General features: G+C 44.0%; 1 protein-coding gene across 1 annotated transcript; it reads right to left on the bottom strand.

Moving 5' to 3' along the window:
* Positions 1-989: 989 nt before the first annotated feature.
* Positions 990-11,216, bottom strand: LOC128437470 (calpain-2 catalytic subunit; the record flags this gene model as incomplete). Its single annotated transcript, XM_053419646.1, is given in 20 exon segments — positions 990-1,223; positions 1,321-1,379; positions 2,084-2,200; positions 3,228-3,306; positions 3,393-3,464; positions 3,586-3,650; positions 4,137-4,194; positions 4,733-4,798; positions 5,441-5,477; positions 6,116-6,327; positions 6,873-6,884; positions 6,994-7,163; positions 7,895-8,055; positions 8,142-8,207; positions 8,336-8,421; positions 8,503-8,586; positions 8,886-9,054; positions 9,424-9,557; positions 10,041-10,159; positions 11,147-11,216. Coding segments are annotated over 20 exon segments (1,860 nt in total), but the record flags the coding sequence as incomplete, so codon positions are not given.
* Between the last annotated feature and the right edge of the window lie 872 nt (positions 11,217-12,088).

The raw sequence follows: 12,088 nt of genomic DNA, 5'->3' as shown, positions 1-12,088 counted from the left end.
TAAACATGACCCTCAAATTAAACACATCTGAGTCTGAAGTGTTAACTTGATGGCAGCATGTGATCCGCCCACGTGACTCACTGATACAACCTTGCTGGATTTATACCAGATCTTAAATGTTATAAATTTACAATCAATCATTTTATTTTGTTTTTAACAGATCTGTTATCTCCACTTTACCCGAAGTTAAAGTGGACAGTGTACCCAAACACTGAAGCTAACAACAGGGTTCATATACATTTTGATTTCAATAACTTTTCAATAACTTTTAACCAAATTTTTCCATGACCAAACCTGTTGTGAAATCTCGGTGTATACATGAAAAAGTGACAAAATGAAGTATTTAAACTAACAAAGAGAATTCCAAACCATACAATATCCCTTAAATGACACAAATGAATGAGAGACAATAGTTTGTAGCCGAGCTTGGTTAAATCTACACTTCCCGCCTGCTTCCCCATCAAACTTTTCAATGAGTATGAGAGCATATGCCCGCTTATATTTTGAGGGTATTTCTTTTAAAGCACTTGAATTATTTAAAACTCTGCGTAAATGAACGACATGAAAATATGTTGTACTTTTGGCTTTTTATTTTTTCAAGCACTTTTCCAGGCCTGGAAATAAACATTTTCAAACTTTTCCAGGTTTTTCATGACCGTAGGAACCCTGTCATAACTAATAACAAGTATCAACTAGTTAATGTAAACTCTCTAGCTATCCAATGTTAGCTCCTTTGATCTGAACTCAAATAAAAAACATCTGAAACAGTTCTGTTTGATCTAAAAACAACTTTAGCATCCACGTTGTTGTGAGAAGATTTACAGCTTAGAGGTCACCACCATATGTTTGTGATTCATGTTAAAATCTGTACATTCGGTTTTTATATCTGTGATCATTCTTCTGTATTTGAGCAGCTAAGCTAGCAGCTTCCTTGTTGTAACAGTTTTGATGTTAAGCTGAAAGATCCTTGAATTGAACACAGAGACAACTTGATTTCATCCAAATGTTTAATTTCAGAAACAACAGGTTTTTGTGAATATATGTATTGACTTGACAGCGGCTGTGAGTCAGGTTGTGTAGAGATAAGTAAACACAAGCACTATATAAAACATGAGGATTGGGAGTGAAGTGGCGTCTGTGAACAGGAAGATGGCGTGCTGCGTTAACACTGGGACTCTGGGCGAACAGGAAGTCACGGCTCAGATCATGGCGAAGTTTATCCACTGTAAACAGACAGACACACACACACACACATGTCAACACGTGGATGGAGCCTGAACACAGTTAAAGACCAGTCCAGAGGCTCCAGTTGATTCTCACCTGGTTGAAGTCCAGCTCGATGGAGCCGCTGTTGGTGGCATCGAGCTTCTTGAAGATTTCTGCAGGAGACGGATCAACGTGTTAAACTCAGAGGAAAACACTTCAGATTCTGGACTTTGGTCAACAGTCAATTGATCTAAAGAGACCATCTGCCTCGAGTGGCTGGTTTCTACTGCACATTGAATTATTATAGCAAATTATTATATCATATGAATCAGTTTGTTTCATTTAGACTGGACTCACTCCTCTTCTTATAAAATAAACTCACATTTTAAAACACGTCAACTTGTTTTTCATCATGTTCATTAAAACGATTATAATATTTCAGCTTCATGTACAAGAAGACGTTCGTCAGGTAACGAATCCTCCTCTGGTCACATGTCCTCTTTTCATCATTAATAACAATAAAATCAGGCCTTTAATTCTCTGATGTGATTTATGAGAACAATATTCAATTTTAAAGTTGAATCAAATGAAACTAAAACCTAAGATTGAAAACCAAGGATGGGATTTGTCTCCGTGAAAACGTTTATAATATAAAATACTAGAAGAAGAGTTTATTTATTTATTTAAGCTCAGATCTTTTGTAAGTGAGCAGGATCAGTTTTTATCTTCACGTGATCGGAGGGGAATCTGTGTGTTTGACGTATTTCTGATCGAATTCAGTTCTGACGTTAACGTTCACTTCTGAAGGAGAAACTGTTTCTCAGTTCCGTTAGCGCTCCTCCGTTAGCTCTGCTAGCTAAATGAAGCGTGGACTTACTGAACATCATCTCCAGCCTCATCAGACATCCCACAAAGTTGTCGAAGTCGATGGTCATGTCGGGGTCGGAGTATCGAGCCACCAGCTGCTGGTAGATAGTGTTGTTGAGGGAGAAACCTGGAGGAAGAGCGACTGCGTTAGCTTAGCAGAACAGGGAACATGAACCCAACCACTGATATACTCAGCTAGGCTAGTTAGCATGTAGCAGGATTAGATATTATATATTGTCATAAAACAAACACATCTTATTGAATTGTTTGATGTGGTTCTTTCACTGATTAACAGCAAACGATGTTTCAGTTTATCGCTGCTGAGTATTTCAACCAGGGAACAAACAAACAAAACTCAATTATATTTGTTTTACAAGAACAATAGTAAACATTAAAAAAGCTTCTCACGATTTCATGTACGTAAAAAAGAAATGAATATGACAAAGATCTAAATGTTTCTACGACACTCACTTCTAATGCTAAGACTGCTAATGCTAATGCTAAGACTGCTAATGCTACTGCAGCTGTTTGTCTACAGGACGTAACAAACCATCATCCTCAGTTGAGGGACAGTGACGTGGAGAGTCCAGCAGCAGCAGAGGAAACACAAACAACAGGATTTTAGTTGTGAGAACATGAAGAGAAGAAGAAGAGGAGGAGAAGACGTTAGTTAGCAGGAGACGCTTCACTTGAGAGTTTCCTGTGAGCGAGGATTCACCACAGATTAAACAGGAGGAGGTTTGAGACGCGAGTCAGAAGAAATCATCACAACTCAGGTTGAACAGTTTAAACTGTTTCTCTGAAGCTAAGAGACTCGGACCAAACTGAAGAAGACAGAGTTCATCCTGATTCACCTGAGACCATCTGAGTCTGAGTCTGAGTCTTAAATCCTGAATCAAAATCTGTTTGAACTTTCTGGAAACAGAAATAAGTAGATAAATAACTTTTGTTGTAATAGTATGAGGTCACTCTGACCTTTGACCTGTGAAACCTAATCAGTTAATCTGTGGGTCAAACTGAACATTTGTGTCAACTTGAAGAACTTCCCTCACTGCCTTTGGACATGTTGTGTTCTCAAGACTCAGTCAGATGGATGAATAAAGGATCTATAAAACCTCGGGCCACTGGGTGTCGCCAGTGCAGAGACAACTGACCTGCGTCCTTGAAGGCGACTCTCATCTCCGGAGTGCTCATTGTCCCAGAGTTGTCAGAGTCGTTCTTCTTGTAAATGGACTAGAGACACACAAAGACACAGACGTTACACACCAGAAGGTGGAGTGAGACATGTTGGACTCTACTGGTGAGAGGTGTCGTCTCACCAGGTATCTCTGGACCTTCTTCCACAGTGTGGCGAACTCTCCGAGGCCGAGCTTCCCGTTCCCGCTGTCCTGCTGCTTGGTTAAAGATCACACAGATGTGTTCACGTCCACAGAGGACATGTGATGTCACACAGGTCCCAGCTGCAGACAGGTAAGTTCACCCATTCCTGATAGTTTTAATCTTAAAGGATACGTCCATCAGGTTGACCATCACCCTGCACGTCTCCATACTGAAGCCGTCCGTCTTGATGTCAGTTCCTGTTGGAAACAGGAAGTTAAAGACCCAGTGTGAAGGAGACCTGTTATTCTCATTTTAAGGTTAATGATTTTAATAAGTGTTGAAATGTTTTCATTCTCTAAAGTTCAGAATCACTGTCCTCAGACTGTCCTTCACTGCAGCTCCTCTTTCAGCCTCTGTCTGAAACTCTTGGTTTTAGCTCCTGTCTCTTTAAGACCCCCCTCCTGATGAAGCCCAGTCGGCTCTGATTGGCCAGCTGGACTGTTCTTTTATAATTGGTCAGCTGCTCAACTAGCTGACATAGCATCAGCAGTTGAGATGAAACTCTGAGCTGGAGGTTTCATGATTGGCTGTTTTTGAGACTGTGATTGGTTGACCTCAGCCCAGAGGCGGGGCCTCCTCGTGTCACTTAGCTGATGTTACCGTTAACAAGGTAAAAACCTGATTTTGGTTCCCACCTGCAGGGGGCACTCAAGTTCATTTAACTGAGCTTCACATAAACTCACGTTTGCAGACGATCTTGTTCATGATGGTCTTCAGCTCCACTGCAGAAATCTCCATGTCCTGAGAACACAACACGTGTTTAACGACCGGCTCATGATGTCAGGCTTATTTAACCACATTATGATTTTATCTATTTAATTTAGTCATTTTACTTTTAGCAAAGTTTAGAATGAAACATTAATAAACCGTTGCTTTCACTACAACTTGTTTCCCATGTTGATTTTATATGAATTGATCGATTCATCTGTATATTAATCCTGCTGTTCTGTCCTATGTTAGCTCTTAGCATGTAGCATCTCTCTGTGCACGTGATGCTGTGCACATGAACATATTTAATTATGGAATTCTTCAACTGAATATAGATCTGACAGGGATCTGCTCTGATTGGTCATCAGGGAATTATTTCTGGATGTACGTCTGATCCTCCTGGTGGATCCTGACTCGTTCTCTGGCCTGATGGGACTTGTAGTCCCACAAACTTGTCCTCTGATGGAAGTGGTCCAAGAGGATCCTGGTCGAGTCTGAGGTCCTGTCTCGTGTAGACCTGATCTCAGCTGTCATCATCACGTATGAATCCAACAGACAAACAGAAACTTACATCTCCAGCGAGTTTAGAGAAGAGGCCTCGAAATCCTGCGTCCACCTCCTCATCGGACACCGTCTCCTGGACACGATTTTCAAGAAAACCTTTATTAGTCAGCAGAATTGGTGACAAACAAACTGCTGACTCAAATTGATTATTAAATTATTTTTTTGGCATTAGATTAACTTCATCATTTATCATCCAGAGTATAAATGTCTGTTGACGTCCTCGAACATCTTGTTTCATTTCTGTGACAGAAAGATTTCATCGACTTTATGGCGCTGACGTCTTGAACCATCATTTCTGTCTCACTGGTTCAGGTTTGACCTTTGACCCTGACATGTTTCTCCAGTTTCAATGTTGGTATTTTTTATTTCCTGTGATGTCATTTCCTGGAGAATCCTCATGTCTCTAAAATCTGTACAACCTCTGCTAAAAGCACAATAAACTATAATAAGTTATAAAAGTAAGGAAACTGCGTTGTAACTTCAATATCAATTCGTCAATAAAAACATAAAACAACTTAGTCATAAAACTTCTGAAGTGACCAATGACAAGACTCGGTCTGTTTGATGGTGTGAGAGGTTGTGTTGGTTGGATTGGGATTCTCTATGCTAAGCTAAGCTAAGCTACCCAGCTGCAGCATCATGTCAGTTGCCCGACAGGAGAACCAGATGTTGTTACTTCATGTTTGTTTGTTTTTAGCTGCTGTTTGATACTCACGTCTTCAAGCTCAGCTTCAACTGGATCATCACAGGGTCTGACAGGAAGAGAGTCGATGTTAGAAAACACACACAGGACGGTCAGTGAATGCATCATGATGCATTCACTGACCATCTAACCAAATCTTCACCATCCAACTAGAGGCAGATTCTAACTCCAAGTCTAAACCCTCAAACAGCACAAGAAGTGAGGAGCAGACCAAATGTATAAGTACAGGAACACACACACACATAGACACACAGACACACACAGACACACACTTACAACCACACACACATTCCATTTACACAGACTTCATTCAGAGCAGCTACAGACACGTTTTTGTCCAGTGGTGTGTTTGTTTATGTGGTGTGTGTCTGTGTGTGTGTGTTTATGTGTGTGTGTGTGTGTGTGGTGTTTGTGGTGTGTGTGTGTGTGCGTGTGTGTTTATGTGTGTGTGTGTGTGGTGTTTCTGGTGTGTGTGTGTGTGTGTGTGTGTTTATGTGTGTGTGTGTGTGTGTGTGTGGTTTTTGTGGTGTGTGTGTGTGTGTGTGTGTGTGTGTGTGTGTGTGTGTGTGTGTGTGTGTGTGTGTGTGTGTGTGTGTGTGTGTGTGTGTGTGTGTGTGTGTGTGTGTGTGTGTGTGTGTGTGTGTGTGTGTGTGTGTGTGTGTGTGTGTGTGTGTCTCAGGCTCTCACTGGGTCTCTGACTGCTTCTCGGAGAACACCCGGATGCAGAAGTCTCCGTTGAGATGAGCCTCGAACGTGGACGGGACGATCAGATATTCTCCTGGAGGCATTTTGAAGCGAGAGGTGACCTCACGCAGGTTGATGAAGGTTTCTGATTTGGCCGTCTGAGCGTGGCTCAAGAAGAAGTTCTTGTCCAGATGCACCTCACGCTGCCCGTGGAACTGAGGGAGGGACAGCTCCATATTATACATGATTTATATCCTGTGAGCTTCACAAGCATCAGAAAGCTGAGAGACGTATTTGTGTGTTTCAGGTTTGACTCCAGATTCAGTTTCTCAATAGATTTTCTTGTATCTGCAGATTCTGGACTGCATCGTTCTGCTAACGTCTCATCATCTACTTGTGGAACAACCTCTATGATGCATTAAAAACACTGAGACCTCCTCAAGCAACAGCTGCTTAGCTTAGCATAAACAAAGCTAGCCTGGCTATCCCTAAACCAGTACCGCTAAAACCTGCTAACATGACTGTACAGTATGTGCTTTCAGGCATGAACTGAAGTTCAGGCATGTTCCTGACATGTTCCTCACATGTTCCTCACATGTTCCTCACATGTTCTGGATCTTCTCCTGCAGCCTCCTAGTATAATGCTCAATTTCAAACAGATTGATCTATGATGTGTGTCCTGGATGGAGGTTTGAGGAAATGATGAAGTGTGCTTTCCTGTGACCTTTGACCTGAAGGGGTTAGGGTGTCCGGTGCTCACCTGTTGGGGAACCTGAAAAAAACAAAGACAAAAATATAACAACTCTGAATTAAAAGAACACATTTCACGTGTCTTTACATATTTGAGATGTTTCTTCATGATCAGATCTTTGTCTTCTCACCTCGTAGATGGCGAACCCGATGGTGTGCATGTCCTCTCCTTGTTTGCGCAGCTTCCTGCGGTTCTTCTGGATCAGACCGACTACGAAGCTGCAGCCCACCTCACCATCCTCTGGGTCATCATCCTCCTCCTCCAGCTTGATCACAAACTGTGGATTGGTCCAGAATGTGTCTGTGGAAGAAGAAACAGCTTCCAGTTCCATCACCTCTCACCTTGGAACTCTTAAAAGGTTCAATACAGTTTCAGGTGGTAGCAGGTGGTGGTGATCATAGATATATATATAAAGGCTAGATGTCTCGGCCAATGGAGTCGAACGTCCGCACATGGCGGCCATCTTGCCACATCTCGCTCACCATAACACTGTGTTGTAGTGGTACATACTTTTAAAATAAACATAACTTGTTCAATTTTCAACCGATTTTTAAACGGTTTGGTTTGTTATAAACGTCAGAGATGTAGTTATGACACTGCATACTTATGAATAATTATGTTATTTTCTAAAAAATTTAATAATGTTCTATAAAGGTACAAGATTTCCCTTTACAAATATACAGCAAGAATTATTTTATTTTATTTTATTTAAAAAGTACATGTTCCACTACCAACTCAATGTTATGGCTGGGCGAGCAACCTCTGGCAAGATGGCCGCCATGTGCGGACGTTCACCTCCGGAGACAGAAGGGAAGGAACGCAGTTTGCTCCGGATGGATAACAGCTGCTAATGCTAACGTTACCGATGACATAAATGTACGTATAGCTCCTCCCATCTGTTCCCATCAGACAGAGTCCACCTCGACCTCTGAACCTTCCTCTGGAGAATTTACTGATTTAACTCTGAGCACAGATTCGTTGCATGACAGCTTCAGTGAGTGAGGCCAGGTGGGAGGAGCTTCAGCACTTACAGGGGTTGTTCCTGCAGCCTCCAGCGGTGGATCCTCTCCTCCAGGTGCCGTCGAACTTGCTGACGCTCCAGTGTTTGACGGAGTCGTCCTCGATGGTGTCGGGGGTCAGGGTGCAGACCTCGATACGAGAGTAGTTACGCAGGAAGTCACTGTAGGACATCCTGTAGAGATAGGACGGAGAAGAACTGTCACTCCACACCAAGAACCAAGCTTGAGGTTTATCTATCCTCGAGGAGACTCCACCTACCAGAACTCTCCGTCCTCAGCGTTAGCGTTCGGACAGTCTCCCTGGACAGAGTCCCACTCGGATGATCTGTAGAACATCACAATGATAACACAGAGTTTAATCTGGCTGCTAGCAGAGACCAGGAGGGTGGATTAGCTCAGATGTATCCCTGTCTGATATGAACTGTGTTGTGTTCAGGTGCTTGTCCTGGTTACCCGTCGCTCCAGGCTCCGGTCCACTCCACCTGACCCCAGGGGTTCCTCATCCTCACCAGTTTCTCCTGCCGACCGCGGTAGTTCACCTGGAAACACAGAAACAAACCAACACTTCATTTTCCTGATGTCACCTCATCTGATGGTCACCTGTCAGGACGCTGTGTTACCTCGACGGCGCCGGTCAGTGAGTAGGCGTGGCCTTTCACCAGCTTCTGGCGAGTGACGGCCTCGGAGTCTGCGGCGCTGGTTATCTACACGACACAAACAGACGACTCAGCGATTCATCTTCAAAAGTCCAAACAAACTAATGTTCTGACCTGTCGATGGTTTATTCTTTAGACTCTGACAAACAAATCTGACCTGAAAAGAGTCAAGACTTCAAATCTGAAACGTTTGAACTTTAACGTCTGTTTATGACAGAAGGAAAAGTCTGGACTGCGACTGAGACCCGGGACAAAATGGACGCTTCACTGTAACAACCAGGAAACTTAACTTTAAAAATCTTAAAAATGAAATCGTTGAATTATCCCATTTCAAAAATCAAACTCACGTCGATGGAGCAGCCCAGCAGCGCTCCAGCCTCCAGGGACTTCTTGATGATCTGGAACAGGTTGGACGGAGGTCGTTGAAGGTCGTAGTTCTCAGCGATGCCTCCCGTGAAATCCTCGAAGCCCTCGGTGGTCGAGCCTCCGGACAGGGCCTCGTAGCAGCCGTTCATTCTGCAGCGAGAACATCAGACCGAGCGTCAGAGGGAAACTAACCCATGACTGCAGGAGGTTTGACTGTGAGACTCTTCTGTGGATGTGATATGAGTTATAGAGACGTCTTTACTATTCAGTGAAGATAAAAGATGAAGGTCAGTGAACTGTTAAGAAAAGAGGTGGCCTCAGAGTCTAGAGTTTTAAACTTTCTCTGAATCTCTCACAGTCAGATTCAGACTGTTTGTGTGGAGCTGGTTCTAGATTTAGACTGCTCAGATTTATCCAGAGACTTGTACGTTGTGTGTTCATTGTGTTGGTCTGCACTCGGCCGATCAGCACGATTCGGTTGTGTGAGAGTTGTCAGGTTGAATCTCCGGAGTTCCTCACTTGGCGTAGGCCTTCTCCAGCAGGGCGCTCCAGAACTCCCTCCCCTCGGCCGAGTGGACGAACATCAGCTCTCCATCTTTGACGGGCAGACGATCATCGATCACCACGTCCACCCACTCCCCGTACTGCCAGAACTACACAGCAGAGACAGAGGAGACAGTCCCCAACATTTACTTTGAAAGGTTCCCCCAGTTCTGACTTCTACTTCCTGTCTTACAGCTCTATAGAACAGGTTAGGTGACAGTGGTTGTCCTCAGTGGTTCGACCTGTTACCGGCTGATTCACTGTGAAGGATTCAGAATGTGGCTGTAACAAAATCTTAAACACTGAACTGATCAAGTTGGATTAGAAGAAGTTGAATCAGCAATAAACTTCTCAGTCATTAATAAAGTGAGAGCCTGGAGTTCTCTTTACAACTTACTGCAGAGTCTTTCTTCATAGTTCAGTTCTGCAGGGTTCTGTGTTCAGACCCATCTAGTTTCACATGTTTCCACTTCATACATTAAACACACGTGTTGCCCTCACTGTTAAACCCCCGTTACTATAAGTTAATCGCTGATTGTATCCTGAGTTTAAACCATAGCTCCCACAGGAATTCAATGTCAAGCCTCTGGTACCTGGAAGTGGAAGATGCCGGCGTAATCGTCCCCAAAGCCCTGGTCGGTGGGAACAACCCTGGCCATCACGTATTCGTTCAGGGTCAGGGAGGCGATGGCCGCCAACAGCCAGCAGTCACCTGGACGGACATTGGACACGTGTGTGAAGTTCTGTCGTGATTAAACTGACGTGAGACTTTCTGGTCCCGGAGGATTTCTATGATTTCATCACCAGCTTGTCCCACAACCAGCACGGTTACTCATGGCCTCCAGCACCAGTATCCCATTGTCACACGAGCTCAATGATCTTGGAGATCAGGTGACATGTGATCGGTCCTCCCGTTTTGAAGGAGCCTTTGACCTGTGATCTCATTAATGCAGCCTCATTAGTTCATCATCAAGTCCAAGTGGACGTTTATATCAAATATGAAGACAGTGGCCGGGGGGGGGGGGGAGCTGTGGCTCTGGACCAGATTCCTGGAGCAGGAATGTTGTAGAATGAGTCGAGTCTGGTTGTTGTCGACATTATTAAAGTTTCAACTTCATGATGTTACACAACAACAGAGTCAGAGATCTGCTGCTGTGGTTTAACATAGACACAACTCACTGCTGACGCACAACCACAACCACTACACTGCAGGGTGTGTCTCTCTAACTCTGAGTGTGAGTGTGTGTGCTAACAGCTCATAACTCCCTCTCTCTCTGATGTTGGAGTCAGTGTCTCTCGCCCTCTAACAATAGCTGGCAGACCTCTTCCTCCTCAGCCAATCGGGGCTCTGCATGGCAGCGCCCTCTCATTACAGTGGATCCAGTTTCAGTTCAGCTGCTTCGAGCTCATGAATTGAAAACATGTGATTTCTTTACAGTGACTCTTTCCTTTCGTGTGTTTCTATGATCTGTGATTCACATGACGTTGTGACGAGAGACCAGACGTGAACATTGTCTTCCTGTGTTTACATGATCCACGCCTGGCAACTGCTCCCCCCCCCCCCCCCCCCCCCCCCCCCCCACCCATCAGAGCTGAGGTTTCCATTTCCTCCATGAGCTGTGAGTGTAAGTGGTGCGTTCAGGGACAGTGGGATAGGCGCTCAGTTATGGTGCGTTTGAGGACTGTAAGGAGAACTCACCCAGAGCTCCCTGGCAGATGTCCGTCCTGGTGGCTCCGCCCAGGATGAACTCAGGATTGGAGACGAGCTCCTGTCAAACGAGAGACAGATGTGAGACTGAGAGACAGACGAGGACGCTCACGTTGACAGACCAGTATCATCAAAAAACGAATTCAAACCAAACTGATCATATATTTAAACTTCTTCAACTATTTTGGTTTGGGCCGTGTCCCATCTGGTAACATGGAGGAGGAGGGGTTTAGATCTATACTGCAGCCAGACACCAGGGGGCGCTCCAGATGATTTAGCTTCACCTCACCTGTGTGTGTGTGTGTGTATGCGTGTGTGTGTGTGTGTGTGTGTTTCGTCAGATAAAAACCTCACAACATGTTGTGTTACACTTGTCACTCCCTCCTCCTCCTCTGTTCCACTTCCTGTTTCTGACGGAGAAACACTCAGTGACACATCTGCACGAGGAAAAGTACAGTGTGTGTTTTGTGTGTCTGTCTGGGTGTGTGTGTGTGTGTGTGTGTGTGTGTGTGCGGCTCAGCCCCTCTGATCCTCAGTGTAGTGACTCATCTCTCTGGTATTCGGGATCTCCGTTGTGTTCATGTGTCATTTGATAAAATCTGAAATTTCATGTTCATCATCATAACGATTATAATAAAATGTGCTAATCCTGATGACATCATCACGTCAAATGTCTCTGATGTAACATCACACTGGGGAGAACATCCAGAAGATCACTGCACCGACGTAGTATTTGCCGGATGTGAATCTTGGCGTTTTTAAAAATACCAAAAATACAAGATACACATAAAATGTTCAGTTCTCTGACAGTTAATATAAAGTTTCCTGTTTATAACAGAATTACACGTCATTAAAGAAAGATGTTTTAACTTTATACAGGAAATAAAAAACATAGCAGGACTGAGATTTGTGGGTCAGCCTTTCCTTGTTTCC

This window comes from Pleuronectes platessa, chromosome 3 (assembly GCF_947347685.1).
Source record: "Pleuronectes platessa chromosome 3, fPlePla1.1, whole genome shotgun sequence".
NCBI lineage: Eukaryota > Metazoa > Chordata > Actinopteri > Pleuronectiformes > Pleuronectidae > Pleuronectes > Pleuronectes platessa.
The sequence above is the reverse complement of the archived record's forward strand: the minus strand, read 5'-3'. Positions and strand labels throughout refer to the sequence as shown.